This window comes from Chroicocephalus ridibundus, chromosome 8 (genome assembly GCF_963924245.1).
Source record: "Chroicocephalus ridibundus chromosome 8, bChrRid1.1, whole genome shotgun sequence".
Classification (NCBI taxonomy): Eukaryota; Metazoa; Chordata; class Aves; order Charadriiformes; family Laridae; genus Chroicocephalus; species Chroicocephalus ridibundus.
In genome coordinates this window covers 24,438,041-24,465,624 of record NC_086291.1, presented here as the reverse complement: position 1 = coordinate 24,465,624, position 27,584 = coordinate 24,438,041, and the positions used below count along the sequence as shown (strand labels likewise).

At 38.4% G+C, this 27,584-nt stretch overlaps 1 protein-coding gene across 8 annotated transcripts; it reads left to right on the top strand.

The window, feature by feature from the left end:
* The first annotated feature begins 264 nt into the window (after positions 1-264).
* On the top strand, positions 265-26,940 carry WDR47 (WD repeat domain 47). 8 transcript variants are annotated; one of them, XM_063344239.1, is made up of 16 exons: positions 280-401; positions 1,519-1,644; positions 5,727-5,893; positions 7,518-7,601; positions 8,121-8,205; positions 9,762-10,564; positions 13,137-13,260; positions 15,917-16,095; positions 16,223-16,480; positions 17,187-17,262; positions 18,508-18,665; positions 22,072-22,241; positions 23,166-23,336; positions 23,711-23,842; positions 24,641-24,859; positions 25,537-26,940. In XM_063344239.1, exons 2-16 carry the CDS (start codon positions 1,531-1,533, stop codon positions 25,677-25,679), a joined length of 2,883 nt encoding a protein of 960 aa, XP_063200309.1. In that variant the 5' UTR covers positions 280-401; positions 1,519-1,530; the 3' UTR covers positions 25,680-26,940. The 8 variants fall into 8 exon arrangements, with proteins under 8 accessions (XP_063200310.1, XP_063200309.1, XP_063200306.1 ...); XM_063344236.1 differs by having other exon boundaries at positions 24,623-24,859; XM_063344235.1 differs by having other exon boundaries at positions 13,137-13,263; positions 24,623-24,859.
* The last annotated feature ends 644 nt before the right edge of the window (positions 26,941-27,584 follow it).

Sequence of the window (27,584 nt, the reverse complement as noted above, 5' to 3'; positions counted from 1 at the left end):
TCAGCGCCGGGGCGCTACCCGTCCTCGCCGGCACTGCCGGCCCCGCCGCTAACAAAGCGGGCCCCGCCCCAGCGCGGCGGCGGCCGCCACCATCTGTTCCTCCCGCCCCCGCGGCGCGGGCGACGCCCAGCCGGGCCGGCCCCGACCCGCCTCCTTTCGCTTTCCACTCAGGCAGCGGCGCGGGCACCCCGCCCCGGCGCGGCGCGGGGAGGGCCCTGGGCCGCCGGGCACTCAGCGCTGAGGGCGGGTGGCAGCCGCAGTGCTGAGCGGAGCGGGAGCGAGACACCCCCCCACCACCCCCCCCAGCACCGACACCGGGCCCGCCCCGTCACCGAGGCCTGCCGCCATCTTCCCCTCACGCCCCGCTGGTGACGGCGCCACCGGGCCGCCGGGCGCCTCAGGTGAGTGCCGGCGGGCGAGGGGCCGGGGCGGGTGGGGCAGGGGCTGCGGCCGCCGCGCCGTCAGGAGAGCGCTGCCTGGTGGCCTCGCCGAGCCCGCCCCGGTGAGGGGTCGCCCGTCTCCGCGCCCCGTCCCTGCCGTGTGGGCACGGCTGCGCCTGTCCCCCCCGCCGAGGGCAACATCGTCGGGGCGGCGACGCCCGCACCGCCGCTGTCCCTTTGTTGCGGCGGCCGGGGCTGCGGGCGGGCCGGGCACCGGCGGCCGGGCGGCGTGGCGCGGTGCCGTGACTGGCCGCGGCCCGTCCCCGGGGTGTGCCCCGTCTGCGGGGACGCTTCAGAGGAGCGTCGCCTCCTCTGCGGCCCTGTCGTGCCGCTGGTGCGGAGCTGACATTCCCGAAATGCTAATTCGATGTACGGGCTGGGCGCCGTGTAATTAAGCGGTGCGGCTGTTTTGAACCCTGCCACCGGCAGAGGTGGGTTTCGTGTGGAGCCGCACGTGAAGAGAAAAAAGAGAACAATTTGGAGCAATTGATGGGGTTTTTTCAGTCAAAATGCATTCACTTGTAGTCTCTCTAACTTGTTTTTTATTATTATTTTTTTTCTGCATTCTGTTTTCACTCTAGTATGAAAGTATTGCATAATTTAGTGTCACCTTTTTGGCATTTGCGGTGCAGAATGCTGTGAGCGAAGAGTGTGATTGTTGCAAAGAGCTCTGCCGGTCACCTCTCGAGCATGGTGAGATGAGGATTACTGTGCTGGCTCTAAAGCAACAGCTGATCTAAGCAGGGTGAAAAAAATGGATTACTAGAGGGTAAGCCAGTGAAAATATCCGTGTGAGGCAGAATAGGCTAGTACGTAAGAGGATGCTTATTCGCTGTGTGTTGGAGTAGAAAAAGGTTTCAATCACAGCGTTCAACTGTACAAAGTTTGGTGAAGGCTTTCTATTAAGGCCTTAGTATATTCAATACAGTTCATTTGAAATGACAAATCGTACGATCTCAGGGTAAAATGGGTGTCGGTGAGTTGCACTAGCTGTTGTGGGAAACCACTGTAATAAAAAATTTGGCCTATAGAGGTTTTTTTTGTAATTTTTGTAATTTTGTAAATTCTTTTGATATAGAATAACTGGAAGATGATTGAGGGCACATCAGAAATGGAGCCACTAGGTACTGACCGGGCCCCGAGTCCCCCATGGGGTCTGCACCGCCACTCTGGAGTGGCCTCTGGGCAGGCCCAAGAGTCATATGTAAGTGACTGTGGGATGGATTAGAAGGTGAAATAACTTGATGTAAAACAGCCAGCTGCTTAAATATGTATTACTTCTTCACATTCAGTTTTTCTATGACGTAGTTCAGCAAGATGCTGAGGTTATGGGTATGCATTGCAGCTGTCATTGAAGTCAGTGAACCAAGACTTCTAAATAGGCATCGCTTCTCCCTTTAAACATATCACTGTGCTCTCAGTATGACACTTAAGATTTGAACTATGTTATTTCTTTGTTGTATTTCTGAGTTGTTAGAGATTTTATATTCCTTGCCCAGTTTTGTGAATGCATATTGTATACTATTGGCAAGTGATCTATTTCAGATGATCAATAACAGTGAAATTCTAAAATAAGCATTATTGCTGTTTACTTGTCTTCCAGAATATTAAACCTTACTTTGTCAGGTGAATGCATATGCATTTTAAATTTTTTCTAAGGGAGGTAACTTAAAGAGAAAGACTATGTGAAGTTTACTTCTAGCTGATAAATATTTTTCTAAAATACTAAAATAGTATATTTATATGCATAAGAGCGTATTTTATTTTTTTAAGAATCATTTTCTATGCTTGTAACATCATGAGAGGATTCTCGCTGTTGATGTGTTCTTAGAAAATGAGTAAGAACGGAACAAGAGTGAAGCCTCTCTCTGGAAAATTTAGGAGTCGCTAGTCTACGTTCCAAATAGCTTATTTAAAGGACATCTTGTCCATTGAAGCTACAGAGAAATGATGTGTCAGGTTTGTGGCAAGAAGTTTCTTTTTTTCTTGATGTAGATTTATTGGGAGGAAAAGAAATTTAAATTCAGAACTAGGTGAAGATGATAATGGCGAGTGAACAGGAGAAAGAAGGATGGAGGACAGGTGTGGAACAGTGCTGTTCTGAAAAGACTGGGTAAGATAAAAAGGTTCTAGCAAAAAACTGGTTGGTAGAAGGTACCTGAAATGTTAGGCTCTGATACTCGTTTACTTTCATTTATACCTCAAGCTATTGCTGTGCTTCAGTCATTCTTAAGCATTAGTGCTTGAGCTGATCAGATTGTGACGTTACATGCCATATGTGCTGGCAGGAAGCAATATAGTGGGATGGACCAAAGATGCAGCTTGAGCTCTAATCTTGAGTTTCCCTGCTGTTCTTTGATTTTTAATTATTATTATTTTTATTTATACACGTACACACACACACCACTGAATGTCAGAAAAACTGATATATTTTATAGGGGACAGTGTGTAAGCCTAGGTATATTTATAATTTCAGATAGTGTTACAGTGCTGCTTATTATTTTGACAGCATAATGCTTGTAAGAGAAGTCTGAGCTCATCAGCCTACAAAACCATCAATTAGGTGAAAATCTTCTCTAGTAGGTTTGCTGTTCTTTTCTAGCTATGTGTGCAATGGGAGTGTTGCTCTGAGAGCAAATGCACACTAAAAATTTTCATAATATTGTTAATGTATGAGCTTATTGGTGTGCTTCAAATCTTCTTCAGAAGTTCAGTATCCAAACTGTGTTTTGATATTATATTATATTTCTTAGTGGGACCCCAAAAATGCTGTTGGTGGTCCCATATCAAATATGGAGGGTGCCAATCATCTTTTATCCTAATTTATATGGGCAGTATAAATAAAGTATGTGAAGTTAAGTGTTAGAATTGGCAAAGGCTTTTATGTTCAGGAAACCTGTTCTTTTAAAACTACAGTGGAAAATGAAGACAACTTCTTGCAGATGCTGGATTTTACTTAATGTAGTTATACTCCTAAGCAAAGTACTGAGTATTATGCTGATTTTTCCATCAATAGAATATACAAATAATTAATTTTAAGACAGTCTTGAAGATATATAGGGTGGCTTCATGTTTAGTCTTGAGTCTGGTAGATCCAGTTGAAAAGAAAGATGGACTTGCTGTTCCTTTCTTCAAAGGGAGTCTTAGTGTGAATTTTTCTAGTAGTTCTCTGATGGGGAGTCTCAGTATAGCTTTGCCTAAGTTCTACTTTGTCTTTTGGCAAGGAAGTTAATTTAATTTGTATAAAAACCACCAGTGCCATAAAGTGTAATAGAAGAGAAATGCAAATGCATTAGGTGAGGTTGGGAATTAAGATGTTGATATTAAACTGCTGGTTAAATTTGTGTTGACTTTTTTTTTTTTCCTTTAGTGTATAAGGGTAGGGTTGAATTTTTCTCTGAGAGCAAAAATCCATATCCAGTTGCCAAAAAGGGAAGTTGAAGCAGTGCTAATACGGAAAGGAAAAAGCATCTTTCTACAAGTTCTGGGTTCGGATTTGTGTGTCGTATCTGCTTTTTTTCCTGCAGCAAAGCTTTCTGTAAGCTGTATTTTTTTTTTTCCTTTGACTTTACTAGCTGAGAGGAGGAGTGTGGTCTCTGGGTGTGTCTTTCATGAGACCCACCCAAATACTTGGTGATTGGAGTCTTCTGTGACTAAAATGAGAATTAAACCTGGCCATTTTTAAAAAGAAGTTAGGCCATTTCATCTGGCACAATTAGGTCTCTGTTGTTCCAAAATAAACTATGCTGGTATAATCAAATGCTTTCCTAGTCAAACATTCTGGAAAAAAACTTACTTGGAAAAGAGCTGGCATAAAACCATGAGGAAGATGGAAAACTTGTGGATTTAGACGATGTAGTACAAACCCCCCTCTTATTAATGCCTGAATTTTTGTATCCTCTCAAGTTCATTAGCAGTGGTTTATGATGAACAGTAAGAAGTTTCACAAGAGTATTTGTCTCTTCCCCTCTTCTCCGATAAATAATTAATTTCTTCTTAATACTTTTTGAGTATCTTATTTGGATTATTCAAACTCATTATATCTGTCCTTTGGGACAGAAGAGGGACTACTCCTTTCTACAGAAACATGGGCTTAAATTGAATTTTTCCTGATGTGAAATTGCAGTCTTGTAGCCACTAGATTTTGTGTGTGTTTTTTTTTTTTTTTTTTTAAGAGATCCTGATGAGGCAGTGCTAACACAGCTTGGCTGTGTTATAGGGTTTCTCCCCATATCCCCAGATAGTTTTCAGCAGATCAGCTTCTGAGCTACAGCTGTAAAGTCTTTTTAAGGTTAAAAAAAAAAAAAAAAGTAGAACAGCTTCTACTTTTAAGTCAGGCTTCAGGAACCATACAAGACTTAGTCAGAAGCAGAATTTATTTTAGGTTTCCTAAGAGAAGTACATGCTACAACTTTCATGTCCTTGAAGGAATTGTGTTGCAAAGGATCCTGGGCGTTGTATCCATGGGAGCTTTAAACAAGCTGATTGCTGGCAGCTAGGGCCATGGCCTGTCACTGCCCCATCTGCATCTTCTTTCTGCTGGCTGGAGAGCTCATTAGAGCCACTTCAACACATGAGTTGGAAAAGCTAACCCAGTGACACAAGTGAGGAGAGCTAAGGAAGGGCCAGCAACATGCAGCAGGAGGCAGGTGAGCAAATGGGACTCTGGCAGTCAGACTGGCCTAGGCCACCTTGGGTTTGCAGCTTTAGATTCTTCATAAAGCATATAGACAGATACAGGTGTCCTTGTGAAGGAAGAAGGAAAAGCCTTGGCTTAATTGCTATACGTTACTTCAAAAATGGAGTAGGAGGAAACTGTATTTTTGGTGTGGTGTGCTTTTTGTATGTGTTAGAAACATTTAAGTTTATATGTAAGATCCCTAGATAATGATGTAGTAACTGGTTCATTTTTATGCCCTTTGAACGTCAGTGTTTGCATTTCAAAAAGGAAAAATTGTACATGTTGCAGACTTGGTAAGTCTGCAACACAATATTTTCACACTGCAGGAGGATTTATTTCTTGGTAGATCTGTTTATTTGGGCCCCTATCTATGCATTGCATGAGACAGAAATAAAGATGATGCAGATGCATTGTTAGGTCTTAATTGTGACTTCATAATCAGCCTCTTGAAATCAGTTTCCTAATCCTGTCTATTTAATTTTTGTAATGCTATAATCTATCTTGTAAAAGTGTGCTTTTATGTTTTTTAGTAGCCAATGTTTGTTAACCGAGCATAAAATAAGGTATTGATCATAGCTAAAATTCTCTCTTCTTTTCCCTTTTAGGCTGCCATCATGACGGCTGAAGAAACAGTGAATGTTAAAGAAGCTGAAATAATTAAGCTAATACTAGATTTTCTGAACTCAAGGAAACTTCATATCAGCATGCTGGCCCTTGAGAAGGAAAGTGGGGTCATTAATGGCCTGTTTTCAGATGACATGCTTTTTCTAAGGTAGGACTTCTTTCTCTGGTGCTTAAATACCACATACCTGAAAACATACAATTGGACTGTGTTTCTGTGTGCAGCCCCGTGCCACTAAAGAGGAAGTGTTATGCCCTCATTGTATTCTGCTTCTTCCTGATCCCAGTTCTGGTCCAGCTGTGTAGTTAATGACCTCCTTCTGTGAGCTGCTTGAAGTAACTGACTAGGCATCATCAACACAGGTTTAGAGTTAGATTTTTTTTTTTTTTTTGTTTGCTTGTTCATTCATTTTAACTTGGTTATTTTTCTGGCATGCTAATGAATTGAAGTGAGAAGGAGTCTCAACAAGTGCCAGTGTCTGCTCAGGCTAAGTTGGGGAAAGCACGTGAGTGCGAACAGGATGAGAGAGCAAGATCCTCAGTTGGCAGCGGTGATCTGTTATTATCTGTTTACCAAGTCACATGTAACTGAATATGTAGATCATTGACTTCTAAAATAAATAAAATATTTTGACAATATCCTAGTGCTAAGATCTAGGATGAGTGGAGTGGTTTCTAAAGCTTTTCCAAAAAATATTATCTGCATTTCAAAATAATACCTAGATCTCTCTTAAAGTTAACAATGTGAAAGGAGTCTCTGCTGTCATAAAGGCATGAGAGTTGGTGTGATTTACCATTCATCATATTGCCCTCAAAATTATTAAAAGGAGTCACATTAGATGCACACTAGCTTTTTAGCATTGCTGTTTTCTATTTCATGCCAAAGGTATTTAATAACTTGGTAGAAGCATGAGAAAATAACTTATCCAGCTGTTCTTAACACATTAAAAAATGTATTTTATCACTGAACAAGATTTCTCCCCTGGCTTCCCTTTTATTTTAAAAGGAATTTAAAATTACGTTTTGAAATAGTTCAAAATTGTGGATAATTGGAATGAAATGAAAGAATAATTAGAGAAAGATTGAAGTTATTAATCCTGTTTGTTAGTTTTATTCCTAGCTTAGTTGGAGTATACCTCTGATGAGAAACTCACTCCTTGTAGATCTGGGCCTTTTATAGAGAACTCTGTGTGTCATACGAGGGTATGAAGAAATTGAACTAATCCACCTGTGCAGTCTAGTGCACTGGTCTTAGAGTTGGCATAGTTCCTGCCAAACTATTCCTCTTATGTTCTTAATATGGGAGTTGTGGTTTTTTCTCCTTCTCCCCTTATAAAATAGGCCCAGCGGTATTTATACAATTAATATTAACTCATTTTTAAGTTTGCTTTCATTCTTCAGGACATATTCATTGACTCAATATATTTATTTGTATTCTTGAAGTAAGGTTATTTTTTTTTAAATAAGAATTACGGATAAAGCAGGAAACGCAGGACCATTTTGTCCTTTTTGATGTGTCTTTAAAAGTAATTAATATTTGCCCTTCTTGTATGCAGTTATTTTTACAAAATATTGAGAAAGGACTTAGATTTTGCTCTTATTACTAGTCAGATCAGACAGTCATCTTAGCATCTGTGCAAAGCATTAATTTTTCAAAGCAGGCTGATCACCTGTTGTAGATTTAAAAGACTGTTGTGTTTTTGAATGAGCTGCTTAAAAAGAAGGAGGATGTTCTTGTCCGGTGAAATTAAAGGAGTGACTCTTTCTTTCACTAGGCAGTTGATTCTTGATGGACAGTGGGATGAGGTTCTTCAATTTATTCAGCCTCTTGAATGTATGGAAAAATTCGACAAGAAAAGGTAAAATAGAATGTATGTCAGAGTTCAATTTTTTTGAGTTGTGGAAAACATGAATTTCTAAGTATTGTGTATGAAAGCACTAGTTCTGAGGTTTTTTTCTGGGTTTTTTCTAACCTATATACCATTCCTAAAGTGTGTGTATGTGTTTTTTTAACTTAAACTATGAAAAATATGTGCATATAATCTGTAATGAGTTTTCATTTTTCATACACTGTAGGAATATGGTGCCTGTTTTTGTATTTGGCTGCTCTGTCATATTTCTATTTAAAAAATTAGTGTGATTGCTATATTTTTTTCTTAGTAGCCTTCTGATATTTTAAATGTAATATTTCTGAAAGCAATAATTGAAAAAGTCATTTTGTGGTTACCAATTTGTTAAAATTTGAGATCAGAGTTCCATGTTCTAATGACCAATTTCTATGCCTAACTCAAAAATTAGTTGTAAATTACTCTGTTTATTTCTAAAAGAATGTTTAGCTACTTGATCAAGATTTATAGTATTTCACTTCTCACCTGCAGATTTCGTTATATTATAATGAAGCAGAAGTTCTTGGAAGCCTTATGTGTAAACAACGCGATGTCAGCAGAAGATGAGCCTCAGCATGTAAGAATTCTCTGTTTTGTGAAAATTTTTTTTGTTGTCAAGAAGCCTATTGACGTATTCTGATTAAAGGCAAAGCGGAAGCTTCCAGCACTGAATACACAAATTTGAGCTATTACCAAATGGTTTCATAAACAATGGAAAAAATAATTGGTATCCTTTGGAAATGAATGTGGCTCCCAGGTCTCAAGGAGGATTGCGTATACAAAGGTTGCTTGAAACTCGGCAGCGTAGATCAGTAACCATATGCCGTGTTTGTGGTCCTGACCCAGAGATTTACTTTATGCCATTATGCTAAAGTACAGGGCTCTCTTTTTTCAAAAGAGCTCTGAAGCAAGCCTCAGAATTACAGAAATTTATTGTCATAATCAGGACCAGGTGAAAGATTCCAATTTGAATTAAACTTAATTTCTGTTGCTTTTAGAGAAAAAGGACACAGTTGTTTCTTCAGAGGGAACAGATGTGTTCACAATGGACCAATTCAGTTAAATGTACAAACAGCGCATTAGGCTTTCAATATAGAAAGAGGCATTAACTCAAACTGACAAAGAAGGTGTGCAGATTGTGGAAATTAATTATACTTTTTCATTTATGTTGATAATACATGAATACCATATTTCTAACAAATGTTATGAACTTAACATTCTTAATTTTTAAGACAATTGATTTTGTTTTCAAAACTGAATTGATTTTAATTCTCTGTCCCATTACACATACATTGTACTGCAGGGTCTTCTCTTGACAGTGCAAAGAAAGCTAAAAGGAATTCTTTACTAGATGGCAGTAGAGAAAAAAAATCGGTTTCTGTCTTTTTGTTTCTGATTTTTTGCTTTGAATGTAACCAAATGTGTTGCTGTGTTGTGGATGAAAGGCTGCTGTATTGAGCAGAAGCTAGGTAACATGGGTAAGTGGGGGGGTTTATTTTTTTTTTTTTAATCTTTGTAACTAAAAATACCAAGCTGTGTGTATTTAATGTGGTTCTTGGCTTTTAGCTATCAACAAACTTTAGTACAAAGCCTTCTATTCATTTGGAGGTCTTATCTTCTGAGAACTTTTTGAACTTTTTTTAATATTTTTGATTGAAGAACAGAAAATCTCAATATAAAAGACAACTCAAAGTTGCTAATCACTGGAAACTAGAGAAATCTACAAGCCTTTTATAACTTATGCTAATAGCTTTTCATAGACATAAAAAAGGGAAAAAACCTTTAGTTGGCTTTGAGAATGGAAGTAACCTTCTGTGCTACAATAGGATTGTAGCTGTTTAGCTACAGATTCAAAATTTGAGGCCTGTAAAACCTGCAGTGACATGAAGAAGTTCCATAGATCTGTAGAAAGTGGGACTGGGGGCGATTTCAGGAAGTAAGAGCATCCAGAAATTTGGCTCTGTTAACTACATTTGCATCAGCAAATTTGGTCTCTATATTGTATTAAAACATAAACAGTAGTAGTAATAAAGGAATGATAGTGGAGAAATTCTGCTACTGCCTGTTCTTTTTCAACTAACTTTTATTGTAGAAACTTATGTACTACAAACTACTCTGTTAATATTTCTGTAGCTGGAATTTACAATGCGGGAGGCGGTACAGTGCCTACATGCGCTGGAAGAATATTGTCCCTCTAAGGAAGACTACAGCAAACTCTGCTTGCTGCTGACACTGCCTCGCTTGACCAACCATGCAGAATTCAAGGACTGGAATCCCAGCACTGCACGGGTTCACTGCTTTGAAGAAGCCTGCGTCATGGTGGCAGAGTTTATTCCTGCCGATAGGAAACTGAGTGAGGCTGGCTTCAAAGCAAGTAACAATCGCTTATTTCAGCTTGTAATGAAGGGATTGCTTTATGAATGTTGTGTGGAATTCTGTCAGAGTAAAGCAACAGGAGAAGAAATCACAGAAAGTGAAGTCTTGCTGGGCATTGATCTCTTGTGTGGTAATGGGTGTGATGACTTGGACCTTAGCTTATTATCGTGGCTGCAGAATCTGCCAGCTACTGTTTTTTCTTGTGCTTTTGAACAAAAGATGCTTAATATTCATGTAGATAAACTCCTCAAGCCTACAAAAGCTGCATATGCTGATCTTTTGACGCCCCTTATCAGCAAACTTTCTCCTTATCCATCATCCCCAATGAGACGGCCTCAGTCAGCAGATGCTTACATGACCCGCTCCTTAAACCCTGCCTTAGATGGGCTGTCATGTGGATTAACAAATCACGATAAGCGAGTCACAGACCTTGGGACCAAAACTTCTCCAATGTCGCACTCCTTTGCTAATTTCCATTACCCAGGAGTACAGAATCTCAGCCGAAGTCTCATGCTTGAGAATACTGAGTGTCACAGCATTTTTGAAGAGTCACCTGAGCGGTAAGTGTAACTGTAGCTTTATTTTTACCTTGGCTTGTGTTGCGCTTTATCCTACTGGGTTCTTACCTACAATGTAACTTTGAACATAATTGTAACGTTCAAACGTGATTCAATTGTTGAAATTCTGTTGTAATTAAAACTCTATATACAAGGGGGTTTCTTCCTTACATTACTATGATCAAAGTAAATTTTCATATTTGGTCTTGAGCCTTATGGATTCAATCTGGACTTTCTTAAAGCTGAAATCCCAGCGCAGAGCACAGATATGCTCCAATTATGTAACAGTCAGCTAAGATTTATGTTCAGTATTACTGAATTCTTTCATTCCAGATAAATAAATGGAGACTGTGGAATAGCTATAGGTTCATCTTCTTTTCCCATCCCATTCTGTCCTCACGTGTCTGTAAATGTTGGTCCCGACACCATAAATGATTAAGTATACTTCAGAAATTTACATACAGAAATAGTCCAAATGAAGTCAGTGGCAATGACCATATGCCATCATTGTAGCACTGCTCTATCGCTTAACAATAGTAGTTCAGCTTAAATATTCATTTACTGTTTTCCAAAACAAATCTGAGTAAGGCTGATGAATGTGTTATGTTTTTTATATTGGACTGGGACACAGTTGGGTTATGATAGTGCTGAATGCCATTAATAACTTCTTTTAATGCAATGTAGGCTGCAAAACTTGACTTCTCTCCTTCCTTAAGAACTAAAGCCTGTATCAAAACTTTGTGCCTTTTACCTTCTGAGAGAAAAGTGCTGGTAACTAGGGGAAATGGTACTTGTCAGTTAAGAGCTTGTCATTGTGTTTTTGCTTGGCCTTAATTTTGATCAGCAGTTCTGCCCCTTTCTAAATGTTATATCCATGCCTCTCTAGAAAGCAGGTGCCAGCTGTTTTGGCTGTTAGAGAACCAGGTGGGTAACTAGCACTGCGCTTAGGTGCACTGGCCAGCAGAGGACACTGCTAGAGCTGTGGTGTTCAATCCTGTCTGCAGTTGGTGACAATTGTCTATTAGTTTTGCCTTACAGCAATATTTTGTATCTTGTGTTAAGATAAAGAGCAGCTGTAACTAAACTCAATAACAGGGAAACAAACACCATCATACTGATGTTACTTCACCAATAACAATGGAAACTTTTGCACTAATGTATGTCTTAATACATTCTCTTAATCCTTATCTTGAAAGGAGCTATTTCATTTGATTCTAAAACCCACTTTAAATCTTTTGGTTTTACCAGCCTCTTCACAACTGGAGTTTAAGTCTTATGGAAGTACCTCTTGAGTTACTTTTTTAAAAAGTGTACTTCCTGAAGATACTAATAAATTGTGAATCCTCTAATTTTACTCAGCTGTATGCACAAACCTTAACATTTGTGCCTGTAGTCCAGCGACCAGTGTTAAAACTGATTCTGGAAAGTTTTTTTTGTTTTCTTTTTCAATTTTAGTGTACTAGAATAATTCTGCACAAATAAATAGTTATCTTGTAGGCTAAATAAAGCGGGAAATTGCTGCAGTTTTTTTTTTGTGTCAGCATTTATATGTAATGTTAAGTGAAGGTGATAGACCTTAACATGCCTTTTCATTAAAAAATACACCTCTTGAGGGTTAGAATTAGGCAAAGGTGCCAGACCCATAGTTTCCAAGAAGGCATTACATTTTTCAGAAAAAATCTAGCTTCAGATTAAGTGTCCAATTTAAATGGCAGTATTTGCAAGGGCGGAAGCTGGGAAGCTGAACTTTATGTAAATCTGGCCCTTGCTTTTTCTTGCACGTGACAGAAATATGGTACTTCTTTTATAAGTTGTATTCCGCAGGCATTACTCATCTTTCAGTTAGCTAAGTTACTTTTGTTATTATACCCAAAAAGTTCAAAACAACTTCTTAAAGATCTTTGCTCCAAGTCACTGAGTAAAGAGGACTTTGTAAGTTGACAAAACTGAAGATGGGAATCCAAGGCTTGTGATGTGTTCTGCACACTTACTGATCGCTAAAGCTCAGTAAGAGTTTCATGCAGAAATACTTACATGGTACAAGAACAGCAAAACTGATATAAACATTTTCCTATGTAACGTTTCCAGGAATGTCCAAGCTGATGGATGTTAAGTATATTTTAAATTCAGATTTATAGTGGTAATGATACTAATATCTTATAGAAGACATTAGTTGCATAGTATATCTGATATGTTCCATGCACATACTTGCTTTGAAAACGGGACATCTTGAATAACTTGCTAGTTAAAGGGTGTATAATTCAAGCATAAGGATAGAAACCATGGAATTTGGATATCCCATGGTGGTAAGGCTCTTTGGAAAATGTGGGGATAAAGGACTGTCTGTCTAGCACTGACTGTGCTATTTGTTTGTCGGGGGTTGGTTTAGCGTAACCCATTGCAAGTGGCATTTTTTCCTAAGCAATATCTTCAGTTTTATGTGACTTAAGAAGTTTGCGTACTTCTGTTATCAGATTTTACTCTAGAATGTTTTCTTTCTCTATTTACCAGGGGATTTTCTACCCTTAATTTTTCTCAATTAAGCTTCTCTTCTCTTCCATGTTGCTGCAAGAAGTGATACTCCCGTGGAGCCACAGCATCCCATCAGCAGTGAGACTTCGTGCCAGAGTTCAGCTCCAGAAAATGAACCAGTTAATGGAGCACAGAGTCAGGGATCAGCCAAACAAGAAAAAAATGAGGTAGTGGGTTTTTGTTTAAAAATAATGAGGCCCTTTTAGCTGTGTTCTGATCACTTCATAATGATTTGCCTTTGTGTTGAGAACTTCATGCATGACAATGGGTGGCTTTGAATCTTGTTTTTACTATAGTGAAAATACCATATTGTGTCTTGTATAAGTTACTTTTTTTTTCTGTTGTATACAGTTTTGCTGTCATCTGTGTCTGTAATGCAGCTGTTTAGTGTGCCTTCTCACATCAACGGTATTGCTAAACTGTTGTGTATATCTTTAAAAAAAAAAAAAGGCAATGCTTTGCAGTACTCAGTGCCAGTAATGTTAAATTAAAGAATGCTTAAGTGTTCTTAGTGTTTTAGCAAGGAAATTGTCATGTTGCCTGCAGTTTTTGGTGTTAACACTGGGTTTCATAGGTCATCTTATATCAGTATCTGTCTAGAACACAGAGAAATTAAAATTGGATAATCCCCTAGTAAATGTATCTTTGCTGTTCAGAATCCAATAGCATAACCTCTTTTTGGATTCTTTGAAGGCCTGTGCCTTGACTGCCTTTTTTTTTTCCCCTTTTTTCTCATTAACAGCAGAGTGGGAAAAGTGAAATAATAGTTCAGTAGGGAAAAACGAAAACAGTTATCCATTCTGTCCTTTTTCCACAGTTTTAAATATCTGTCTCTTAAATCAGTAATGATGAATAACATTGAGCACGCAGCCTGTTTTGTTTGCAGATGCCAGTTTGATTTTTCTTAAGTAAACTTTGTCTGGGCTTATGACACCTATATGGTACTGAAAACCAGTCTAGTCTTGACAGGGCTATATTCTTGTAGACTCTGGATACTTGAGTGAGGCAACGGGGCCTATTGGAGGATTAACAAAGTCCTCCAAATTTGAGGACTTCACTCCCCTGCAGGACTTTGCTGAGTAACTTCTCTGCTGCAACAGTGTTGTATATGCACATGGGCAGTAAGGGGAGAGAGGAAAGAGCTTAGCTAGATGTCTAACACAGCAGGCTTCAAAAGGCAAGAAAACTGAATGCAGAATTTATAGGAGAGAATGAAGAAAGTAGATACCGTGCTGTGGGTGAAGGTGTTGGCCAGACTATTATACACAAGTAGAAAAGAATATAGTACTCAGTCCAATTTCACCTTGTTTTGTTTTCCACGTTGTAGTGGTATGTGTATATCTGTGCAAGTAAGAAATTCATTAAAGTTTCTTTTCATAGCTTTATTTTTGCATTGTTTCTGAAGAGACTGAATTAGAAGCCAGAGTTTATAGAATAGAGCATCTGGGAAACACATTTTAGATTTAGGTTTTAGTTTGGGTAATAATGACACAGAATCCAAAGGGTCAAAGGATGGAATCCAACTGCAACAAACAAGTATCAGTCATGGAAAGAAGTATAGACAAGAACATATCCATTGCTTAGAAGAATTATAATGTAATGACGGGGGAATAGTTCACGTATTTTAAATACAGAGAATGAATGCTTTCTATACTTCTGAAGATAACTTCAGAGCTTCTAAACTACAGGGTTTCATCTCGGGAAACCTACGGTGGTAGACTTTTTATAAATGCAACAGCACTAGGAAATCCATTATAAACCAAGATACTATTGTGTCAGAGAACACAAAATCATAATGGAAGTATTTTTATTTAGGAGAGATGCAAAGGCTCATAGTTATGAAGAAGGATCCTCTGCATGAGTTGTCTGAACTAATGCAAAGTTATCAGGATGTCCATATACAACTTAGAATCACTAGATGACAAAGATGTTACTTTTGAAAACAAACAAAAAACCACACCAAGTTTGGTTTTGTTTCTTTTACTATATTTTTTCCCTACTAGTTGGTAAATATGCAGTTAAGGCTTTTTTTTTTTTTTTTTTGAAAATGCATGGCCCTTCAGTGTTGATACTTTGGCCTTGGACTAAAGTGCATTTGGTTTTCTGTAGGGTATTTTTGTTTGTTCATTTTTAACTTGTTATCAACTGTTTTATGATGGTAGCATTTGGAACTAGTGGTCCAGAGAGAAAGTGAGGATCGGAGGAAAGCAGAAGGCAGCGAGTCCTGGGGAGCTGGCAGTGTGGGAAGCTAAAGAATAGTATGTAAAAGGGAAGAGGTTATGAGAAACGAACTCGAGTATTTGTGTAAGGAATTTTAAAGTTAGGACGAGGCACCAATCTCAGAAGTGAGATCTAACACTTGGATAGACTTCTTCAAGGCTGGCTACTGGGAGAAGTAAATTGGCTTTGCAGACTGATGGCAGGGAGGTGTCAACGTGGTACACAATACTAAAATTGTAGTGAAAATATGACTTGGAATTTGGAATGTAGCTTAGATTGTTTTCTAATTTTTATTTTCAGTTTACAGTCACCTATTTGTTTTGCTCTTAAGTAATACTTTGGAAGCTTTGTAGGAAAGAGAAGTCTCCTTCTGAATTATGGCAGAACTGCTTCAACAGTGAATAGCACAGGCTGGCAGTGATTTGCTTTTTTAATATGTAAATTGTATCTGGTTTTTGGCAAGACCAAAAGCACTGCTCCTGAGAGGAGAATCTGCTGGCCTTTTGATGCCTGTATTGAAATAACAAACCAGAAAGTGAATATTTAGGTTAAACACCACAATTAACTACTTAATTTTCATCAGTGATTCTCATTTCCTTTTAGCTTCGTGATTCAACTGAGCAGTTTCAGGAATATTACAGACAAAGACTACGTTACCAGCAGCACTTAGAACAGAAGGAGCAACAACGACAGTTGTACCAGCAAATGTTGTTGGAAGGAGGTGTAAATCAAGAAGACGGAGCTGACCAGCAACAGAATCTTACTGAACAGTTTCTTAACAGGTTAGGGGGTTGTTTTGCATCTCCCTCCACTCACTCCTGTCCCTCCTCAAGTTCTCATAATAACCTGTTTTGGTCTTTTTTTTTTTTTTTTTTTTCCCCCCCCTTTCCTCTGGTCACTTGTTATTAGATCTATCCAGAAGCTAGGAGAATTAAATATGGGTATGGACAGTCTTGGAAATGATGTACAAACACTTAGCCAGCAATGTAACGGGAGCAAAGGGAATGCATCTACCAATCCAGCAAGTAACTTGTCATCAACACCTTCAGATGCTAGTCAGAGGATAACAACTGATAGCCAAAATGTTAATACAAGCACTCCTCGGAAGCGTGGATTAGCTAATCAGATACCCTTTCCTGAAGAGTCACCTGTACTCGGGAATCAAACGTAAGTTGTATGACACTGTTCAGCACTAGAAATGTCCTTCTCTTAGCATTGTGGGAGTAGCTGTTTGTATTTATTTTTAGTTATCAAATTCATTTTTCATTGAATAGGGGTATTTTAGCTCACAATCAGTGCTTTCTATGTATTTTCATGGGGATTATAAATTTTTTTTGACTGCACATATGAGAAATAGTGGTTATCTGTTATGGTTTACATTTTAAGCTTATTTTTATTTTCAGACTTTTAAATCCATCTTATATGTATAGTTCTTGTTTATTTTGTGTTCTACTAAGTTTCTGAAAGCTTTTTTACAAAATCCCAGCTAGATGGAGAGAGAGGCAGGGCAGAGTGGGAATTGAATTTCTTATGTTAACTAAAGGTAGTGCTGACCTGAAAACAACAACCATTTTTCCACGTGTCTGTGTATGTATACATGTGTATGTATGTATGTTATGGAATGAAAACAAATATATTTAACTTGCATTCACTTATTTAATGCCTGCAGTTGCTGCAAAATCAGCAACCTCATGTAAAAATTACAGCTTAATGATAAAGAATCAGAGATGTGTAACACTTGTCCACATAAATCAGTCAGTTCTGAGTATGAATGAAACTGTAACTTTAGTCCAGAAAATACCTGTAAACACATCTGTCCCTGCACTTGTTTTTTCTTTCTTGTGAATTTAAACTCTTCACCAAATCAAAACAGTGCATCAGAACATGCTGTCTCTCAGCCGCAGTTGGAAGACTCTTCAGGGAATTTAACTAGGACAAGAGCTGATGAGGTGAGTTCTCTTATTGTCCTTTACAACTTGTATTTTCACAAGATTCAATATTTAATCCTGTGTACATGACATCCTTGCATTGTAAATAGATATTTAGAATGAATTTTTGTTGATGCAGTACCTACAGAATCACAGAGCCACTAAGATTGGCAGGGATGTCTGGAGACCAAGTCCAAACCCACTGCTCGGAGAAAGGTCAATGAGAGCAGGTTGTTTGGGGCTGGGTCCAGTTGGGTTTTGAGTATCTCCGAGAATGGAAACTCCACAACTTCTGTGGACACCCTGTTCCCATGTCTGACCACCCTCATGGTGTTTTTAAAACAACAAAAAAGCTTAAATAGAATTTCCTATATTTCAACTTGTGTCCATTGCCCCTTGTCCTTTCACTGGATACCACTGATTAGAGTTTTGCACAGTCGTCTTTACTCCTCCTTTCAGGTATTTATATGCACTGATGACACTTACATACAAATCTCCCCCTCCCCCCCCCCCTCACCACACACACCCAAAAAGATCTCAAGGCCCAATAGTCCCAGCTCTCTCAGCTTCTCCTTGTACAACAGAGGCTCCAATGGGGTGTCTTTTACAGACATTGTTTTGTGTTTTCTAGGTTGGAATTTTGATTGTTGGACTCCAGTCAGAATGGTCTGACTTTAGGGAAATAACTTTGCAATAAGTACATTCCAAAGCTTCTGCATCAGATAAATAAAAATAAAAATAAAAATTTTAGAAATGTGGTGATGAAATTGTCTGGAGTATGATGTAATAAAGTTTAGCATAATTTAATGAGAACTTTGTGTTATCTACAGGGTGAAAAGCTGATTCTTATGTTTATATTGTATTTGTTTTATAAACTGTGTTTATGATTTGGACTGTTCACAGTAAAAATGCAACTTTGCTCCCCTCGTAAGTTTCACACAGATCAAATGTGTTTACACAGAAATAAACTGTAATATCATGCTTTTAAGAAAAGCTGTTGGAAGCCTGCAGGAAGAATGAGAAATGTTAATCTAATGTTAGCCATATGACTGAGCTGAAGAAAAGAACTTTTGAAGTATGCTATTCCTTGACCCTGGAGTAGACATTGTTTTACAAACCTGTAATTGGAATAGTTTAGCCTGGTGCTGCTACTTATTAATACTTTAGTACAACGGTTTTACATTATTCTACAAAACCGTCACGTCCACTTTAAACTGTGCAGTTTTATGCTGAAGAACCTAATTTGACTGCTACCCTTCTACACAGGATGACAAATCAAAAAAGCAGTTCATTTGTATTAACACTCTAGAAGACACACAAGCTGTCAGAGCTGTAGCCTTTCATCCCAGTGGGAGTTTATATGCTGTTGGCTCTAACTCCAAAACTTTGAGAGTGTGTGCCTATCCAGAAGTAATTGACCCAAGGTAAGAAAGCTTGTATCATCATTTATTTCTCTGTGTCATAGCACTACTTTCTCCTGTAGCTACTGATACCCGTACATTTCATACCTTTCTTTTGTTGTCGTAAATAGTGCAGTGCTTTCCTTAGAAACCTGAACTACCAAACAAAAATAAGATGATCTACTCGAAGAATTTGTATATTTGTGGGCTACTTTTTTGCTCTCTTCCTTTACTGGCAAGGTGCATTGCCACAATACCACACCTGTCCTTGCAAAAGTGTTTGGGTTTTTTTTTGTCTCAGCAGATGAGCTTTTCTGTGTTTATTACGATAGTTTCTTGTTTTTACATTCCAGCTGTAAAAGTGGGAGAAAGCATGTGTCAGTTCTCCAGCCAGCACAAATTGGGCTTCATGAAATGCAGTTTCTGGCTGGAGGACAGACAGACAGTAGAGAAAGCAATATCATCTTCAACTTTTACAGCAAAATTTGCCAGAGCATGCCTATTGGCCTAGTTTTACTATAAACGTTGTTTTCCTGATACTTTGGTTCCTTGACAGGAAAAGCACTATTTGTGGCTTACTGTGCACCCAGTCTTTTCTGTTTTCTTTTCACCTGTCAGATGAGGCTTTGAGAAACCTAGTCTTGGTGGGAGGTGTCCCTGCCTGTAAGCAGGAGGGTTGGAACTAGATGATCTTTAAGGCCCCCTTCCAACTCTAACCGTTCTATGATTTTTTTTAATAGGAGGGGGGGAAGAGTATTTTTTCACCTGGAAATAAATAGTGCCGTATCAATAATCATCTCCCTGTCTCTGCTCCAGTTACATTATTTTTCTTGGAGTAGGGGAGAAGTGTAAGCATCTAAAACTTAATGATTTCAGAAGGATCTACAAGTATGCAGAATGACTTTATCTGGGACAACTTCCCAATTTAGGACTCATGTTCAGGCTTCCAAAGTGCTCAAAAAACAATCTGACTTTTTTTTTTCTTTTCCTTCTTAAATATCATCAGTAAGGTAGCCTTTGAAGTTTAATTCCAAAATATTTATTGTCAACATACGAAACAAAAAAAAGAAATAGCTGATTTCTCCGATAGCCAATGCAGGCTGGCTGGCTGGGCTTGAAGCCCAGACAACCTCCTCTTGATTGGTAAACGGTGCAAAACATTTTCAGTGGACTGGACCCCTCCTTATTGACTAGCTCTGCTCTTGCACAACATGCTCCAGCCATTGGGAAAAGTTAGATTGACTCCGCAGCCTTAATCTCTAGTTACACTGCACGATCTGATATGGCAAGTGACATAGTGCATCTGGATATGAAAGGAATACTTCTTTCTCTTCCTGTTTTGTTTCACTATGCTTACAGTCTGCCAAAAACCTTTCATCATGCGATTTACAAGTCAGCAGAGAGATTATGTTATCTTAAAGATATTCTAATCCTTGTAACAGCCTGAGTCTAGACACACATTCAAAATTGTTCGTGTTTTTCAAAAAGCTGTATTTGTGTTAGAGTAGCTGGTAAACAGCAACTGTTTAACTGTATGTCAAAGTTTTGGGATTTTTTAAAGTTTTTTAAATTGTCCTTCAAACTGGTATATGATTCACAAAAGGTTTTCAGGTTTTTTCCCTTTTTCTAAAGGTATAGTAGTAGTGTGCTTTTTTCACGTGTTTGAGATTAAACGCTGGTAGATACACACTACAATTCTGCAGATTTTGCTCAGGTAATCTCAGTGGTTCCATGCAGTTGATTAGCAGCACGTGGTCTCTGTGCTGCGCAGGTGCTGCCACGTCCTGACAAAGTCAGGGATTCTCAGCTGCTGCCTCCACCTTGTAACAAATGCTGTGAATCCAAACTCTGAGTGTGATATAAGGCTAATGCCATTTAGGAAGCTCTGTAGTGTGTGTTGAATGGTGATCCTGATTTAGGCTAATCTGGCATGGATTTCCTCTCTGTCAACAAAATATAATTAGCTTCCACGTAGATTTATTTTAGTATTCTTTACTTAAAGCCATGTTTATCTCAAAAGGCTTTAAACAGATGTAGATATTTGTCTACTGTTTTTTCTCTCTGCCTCTTCTATTCAAGTATTTATAGTATGGTTTCTGAATTTTTCAGTAGTTTAATTTGATTTCTGTTGTTGATGTTACTGGAGTGAATGATGATGAGTTGGATAAAGCAGCACTTAAGTACTTGACTACTTCCCTCTATGGGAACAGAAATAACATTGTAGGGAATTAATCAATTGAAATACAGTAAATTTACATCAATGGGACTGTTCCTTTTATTTCAGCCGTGTGTGAAGCTGATCTGGTTTCAGAAATAAGAATGTATGGTATGTTTAGATGGCTGTGAAGATTCCTGCATTAACGTATAATTGTGACTGCATCTTTCTTGTACAGAGTGCTGTATTAGATTTTCTAGTAGATGAGTGAAGCTTTGAGAGTGACTTTAATCAATAAAAAAATATCCAATGCCGGGCTCATAATGGTGAACAAGTATGAGTTTTTTCTTTTGTTGTACTTTTTTGTTATTTAATGGCCAACAAGGAGATAGTACTTGACTTAAGGCAGCATTTCTCTCTGTCTTCCCAGCTAGGGTTAACACCGAAGCATTTTTCTTGATCCTTTAACCACTTTAAGTGCTTGATGAGTCCCGGTCATTCTGACAGCAAGGATGGCATAGACAGCAGAGTTTTGGATAAAACAGCAGGTCTCAGTTTTTATTGCTACAATACTATGAGGCACAACAACAGCCCCAAACGCAAGAATATATAGTGCAGTCATATAATTATGTTGTCATACCAAACGCAATCCCCAGTTAGGGATTATGTCTAGTGGGTGGGAAACTGGAAGTGAAACGCCTTCCTGCATGCATACGCAGAGGTTACACAGGCTTCTGCTTTCTTCTTTTGGGAATCTGGATTTTCTAATCTGCAGCATGATCGTTTAGTCCCAGACCTAGCCTTCAGCCATGCCAGCTGCACTGGGTACTACCATAGACAGTGTGTGCCGTAAGAGCTTTCTTGCCCTAGTGTTGCTCAATTGAACTCAAGCACAGTCAAACGCAGACATAGGATCAAGATGTTTTCAAGAGAAAAATCCCACCACTTTAGAACTCTAGAGATAAGGTCTCATTGTATGTAGCTAGTAATCACTATTTTATCTGTATCAACCCTTTATAGATGAAGGGACCGTGTAAGTTATTTTGCATGTCCAGTCACAAATACAATGGGAAGATGAGCAAAAACAGAGAAAATGGAATGAAGGAGATCCTTCTGTTTTTTCTTAGATCACATGTATATGTTTCAGTGCAAACAGTCATACGTATTTCATGTTACCTAAGGTAATAGAAAAACAGTATTTTCATTTTAGAATACATTATTTTCCTTAACAAATAAAAGGAAATTGGATCTTTTTCTTTTTTCTTTTTTTTTCAGTGCTTATAATACTCCTAAACAACCTGTAGTTCGCTTCAAAAGGAACAAGCATCATAAAGGATCAATCTACTGTGTAGCCTGGAGTCCCTGTGGACAGCTGTTAGCTACTGGTTCTAATGATAAATATGTGAAAGTACTGCCTTTTAATGCAGAAACTTGTAATGCAACAGGTAGTGTGTGTATTTAATTTAAAGAACTTATTTTCAATTATTTGTCCGATATTTGGCAAAACCATTCAAATTACCTTGATTATGTAGTTAATAGGTTTTGTTGTTTTTATTCTAATACTTTGGTGAACGTGGTCTTTCTTCCCTTTTGCTATCACTGTAGTCTCTGTCTAGCAAAGAGCAATTGAGAGGTTGGGGATTATCTTTTGGGGTTTGTTTGGTTTGGTTTTTTGTTTGTTTGCATTTTAGTTTTGTTGCAAGACTCTGGTATTGTGCTGTCTTCTGGTAGATTTTTATTATTATTTTTTTTTCAGATATGTTAAAACAACCAGATGTTCCTACCTAGCTCTAGTTCTTGACTGTCAATAGGAATTTATTTCCAGTTCCCCTTCTCCTTGCCTAGTTCTGTCGTCTTCTCCCCCATCTTAGAAGTCTGTGGCTTCTCTCCCAGCAAATACTGTTTTCCATGCCCAACCCTCCTAATCATTACACTGAATATGGCTCTTATCTTTTCTGTTTTGAACTTAGGATACCTTGTCTTATGTGGTTCCGTGTTCTCAATGATACTTCCCTCCTGGCAGAGAAAGCCTTTTTAGTTTACCATAGTTTACAAAAAGAAATAAGTGTACTCTATAAACCTTGGCTGGATTTGGCCATGGAGATGGTCCGTGTACTTTTGCAAAGCTTTCGGAACTGTAGGAAGCTCAAGCAACACTCAATAAAAATAAGATTCTTAGAGATTTTATTTGAACTGTAGTAACCGAAATAGTGCGTTCTATGGAAAGTGCACAACTATGTTTATATTTGGTAGAATACCCACCCTTGCCTAAAATATTCTGTGTTATCACTGTAGCTGCTTTAAAGATTACAGGAGTAACAGTGATAAAGTATGCCTCATTTTCTTCCTTGATTTTTAAATTATTTTAGGACCAGATTTGGAATTCAGCATGCACGATGGGACAATCAGAGACCTTGCTTTTATGGAAGGCCCAGAAAGTGGTGGTGCTATTTTAATAAGTGCCGGAGCAGGGGACTGTAATATTTACACAACAGACTGTCAGCGAGGGCAAGGCCTGCATGCTCTCAGCGGTCACACTGGTATGTATGTTGTTGTTTCTCTCTCGCATTTTTTAAGTCTGTATTACGTTCTAATGAAGTTGTTGGTTTGGGGTTTTTTAATGTCCTGGGGTTTTTATTTCTAGCAAGGCCTTTTTTTATGTCTTCAAATTGCTCTTGAGGTATTTGGCAGGGGGTGTTTGTTTTTAAATACATTGGCTGTTAATTTAATGGAGAGAGCGCTTGTTTCGTTCCAGAGAAGATGCAAAGCTGGGTACTGCCTTACACTGTTGGCATTTTAGATCATACCACGTGCAGGTTTTCCATAGGACTGTTAAATCCTTGAATGCAAAAATATAATCAGAACTGTAATATTTCATTTTTTGATTAATGATGTTTAATCATCATCTTCACAGGTCATATTTTAGCACTTTACACATGGAGCGGCTGGATGATTGCATCTGGATCCCAAGACAAGACTGTAAGATTCTGGGATCTGAGAGTGCCAAGCTGTGTTCGTGTTGTGGGAACAACGTTTCATGGAACAGGTAAGAATTACTACTGTGCTTCTGATCATCCTTGCATAAAAATATTTTTAAAAAAAATGTCTAAGTAGTATAGAATGAATGCAAGGGATTTTTTTTGAATCACGGAATGGAGGCTTGGCTTAAAAGAAATAAATTGTGAGGATATCTTTACCCGTGTGTTGTTCTGGTTTTGTGTCTTGTTGTTGGTTTTTTTTTTTTAAAGTAACATTTCCTTTCAAAAGTTGGCTAGTTTTTGGCCTTGCAATTTTTTCAAAGACACTTCCAAGTACATTAAAATAAAACAGGACACAAGATAACTGTTTCAGAATCAAAAGCAGGGGTGGGAAGGAGCAGCCATTTTTGCAAGTCGTCAACATACTCTATAGAAATCTGCAAAAGGATTCTTAAGAAGCACTTGCGTTCAGACTTGTTTCTTAAAACCTTTGGGGGGGCAATAGATTAGAACAGGGGAAGGGGAGGAGCAGAATTCCTTGCATTGCTCTACATTATTTCATAAAGAGTTACTTTCTTTCTTTCCTGTGATGAAAGATACTTTTGCTCATGCAGCTTTAATAGTGGCTTTGCTACTATAGGTCACATTCCAGTGTGACCTATGGCTTCAGATTTTCAAGTGCTAGAACATAAAAGTGTTCTTATTTTAAGATAATAGTAGCTAGGTATGTTCACCTTAAATTTAGACCAGCATTTGGTATTCTTATACAACGTATGTTCTTGGTTTTAAAAAAAAAAAGTTGGCTATTTGTACAAATGTACATAAGCATATAATATGTGTTGTTTGAGGTGTGTTTTCTCTCATAGGAAGTGCTGTCGCCTCAGTAGCTGTTGATCCTAGTGGTCGTCTCCTGGCTACGGGACAAGAGGACTCCAGCTGCATGTTGTACGATATTCGAGGAGGACGAATGGTGCAGAGCTATCATCCTCATTCCAGCGACATTCGTTCTGTTCGCTTCTCACCAGGGGCACACTACTTGCTCACAGGATCATATGATATGAAAATAAAAGTGACAGACTTGCAAGGTAATATACCAAAAAGGATGCTAGGTTCATTTTCAATTTGATGCTTTTAGTATTGAAGTGGTAAGAGAACTTAGTTTGAAGATCAGGTTTTTAGTTTAAAAGGGGGAAAAAACAGTAGAGCTTTGAAGGGTTTGAAATGTATATAAATGTGATTTATTTTTTTTTTCTGTTCACGTTTGGTTGGTTGTGTTGCTGAGAGTGTAGGCTATGAACTAAATCTTGTTTGAGGAGAGAGGTCTGATTATGACAGAAGAACTAATTAACACTGGCTGATGAGATGGCAGTTGCTTTCAGGTAGCATTCATAAAATTCACGTTTAAAAAAAGTATAATAATAATTATTATTTTATTGGGAAGAGTTAAGAAGATAAAAGATATTGGGTATATCTAATAGACTTGATTTTCTTGGACCATTAAACTTTAATCACATTATTTCAAAAATCAGGTATTCAGAGTTTTTAAGTTGTACTGTGTCTAGTAATGCCTAAAACCCAAAACATTGGGGCGCTCTCACTCTGTGTGAGAGAGAGAGAGAAGAAGGGGTCAAGTATGCTTCAAAAGGTGAAATACATATGTAAGCTTTACTAAACAAACAGGAAAAAACAAAACCACCAAAAAACCAAAGAGCTGGGATACAAATTCATGAAATGACTAATGATTTCCATTCCTTTGCCATAGGGGACCTCACAAAGCAGCTTCCTCTGATGGTGGTAGGAGAGCACAAGGACAAAGTTATTCAGTGCAGGTGGCATACGCAGGATCTTTCCTTCTTGTCGTCTTCTGCAGACAGAACTGTAACCCTTTGGACCTACAACGGCTAGAGTGCAAACAAAGGCAACCTATGCAGCTAAAGCACAGAGACCTGAGACTACAGAACTGTAAAAACAAAGTAATAATAATTAGGCATTGAGAGAGCAGCAGTTGAGCGTGAGAGTGTCGTATCAAGAGGAGGGGCACTTGTCACAGATTTTTCTGGTTTTTAGGAGGTCTTGGTGTTTTTTAGTATATTCTTTTGCAGTGCTTTCAGTCTTCCATGTGAACTCATGCTGCTGTGACCTATTGTAGTCTTGTTGCCAAAGTCTATGAGGAGAACTCTTATGTTGTCGATGTGCACTCAAAGTAACATGAATGACGTGTTTACAGTTTGGTATTAATTGCATTCCTTGGTCTTTGCCTCAATGAGAATTTTATACAGAGACTTAAGTTGAGCACCACTTTAATCAAGTTGTATGTGACTAGTTCCACACACACACATAAAAGATAAATTACTTCCACTGTTTTTTCAGATTTATTATATTCATCACTTCTCAACAAGAGGAGAAGTTTTATAACATCTCCACAGCTTCAACTTTTTTGGTAATAAATTTTGAACCTTAAAGGTGACTAGGCAGTAACCACATCTTGATTATGGTCCATTATTTAGTGTGGGTTCTTTTCTTTCTTTTCATCTAAACTGGGGGAAATGTTGCTGTTTTTACTATGTGACATTGTTTTGAACAAGCTAACATGTTGGAGGGGGAAAAAAGTAAAATATTGAAAACTTTTTTTGCTGTAGAAACATGTAATATTTTACTTTTTGAATGCAACAGAATACCTCTGTGTATAACGTACTGTAGAAGAGAGTGGATTGGCAGCAGTTGTCACAGTGAGCTTAATGGCTATCAGTTTTCCAAGTAAAAGGGGTACCATTAATGCTATAATAGAAACCAGCATGGCTTAAAATGCTATGTCTGCATGATAATTTAAGAATTAAATTGTTTGAATTCCCAGTTCAGAAGCTTATCTGAATTTTATTTCTTGCACTGTTTATGTATGGGGAAACTGCAGTTTTATTTCTATGAAACTTTAGATTCTAATGTTTATGTATTGTTATATTTTCATATTGTACAGTTCCTTTTACTTTTTAAAATATAAACCTTAAACACTAGGTTATTTATTTATTTGAACTGCAGTTAAGTTTTGGATTTCTCTTGGTTACTAAATTATATGTGCACTGTAGCAAGCATTTTTAACTATCGTATAAAAGTGGAAAGGTAACTATAGAAGTGTATCTGTGCTATAATCTCAATAAAGACCTCCAACACCTGCAGCCATCTCATCCGTTATTTTGGATTCTCGGTTTGTGATTCCCCAGTGCAGCTCTGATAGTTAAACCGTACATCAGAATCTGTTGGATGCCTGAACTGTAAAAGACTTTAGATCTTTGATATCATTTCCAAGTGTCTGACTTTGCAGTGAGGTGAGTAATCATAGGGTAGCACAGGGCTGGAACTCTGTTTATTTTTCTGTGTTGGACATGTAGGTTAAGGTCCTAATGCTGCTCTGGAGGAAAAGAAGACTTGTAACTATTCTTTTTCTCCAGTTGTCTCTCGGTGGTCAAAGCTGGCAAACTCCTTTTCATTAGCACTGCAAATATTTAAATACTAGTTTCCTTAAATGAATTTTACTACACCTTGGGCCTCTGCAGAGAGGATCTACTTTTAACTGCTGTTCTTATGTGGGTGCTCCCAGCCCTTCCTTGTATTTACTGCACGAAATCTTTTTCCTGTGTGTCTGCCTGCAACTGTAGACAATTAAAAATAAAAAAATCCATCCCTGTGAGAAAGGGGAGGGGGGTAAATTGGTGGGAATTGGTGCTGCTTGCTCCCCCGCGGCGTGGGAGGCGTGGCCGTATCGCTGCTTCAGCCCGCTGCTCGTTAGGTCGTTAATTACTCCCTCCGCTGCCG

Bases quoted from the DNA above. Each gene is read 5' to 3' on its own strand.
- WDR47 (XM_063344233.1), top strand. From the start codon at position 1,531: ATGATTGAGGGCACATCAGAAATGGAGCCACTAGGTACTGACCGGGCC. The intron at 1,645-5,726 runs GTAAGTGACTGT...TTTCCCTTTTAG, and splicing joins GGCAGGCCCAAGAGTCATAT to GCTGCCATCATGACGGCTGA. The intron at 22,242-23,165 runs GTAGTGTGTGTA...AAATTATTTTAG, and splicing joins AGAAACTTGTAATGCAACAG to GACCAGATTTGGAATTCAGC.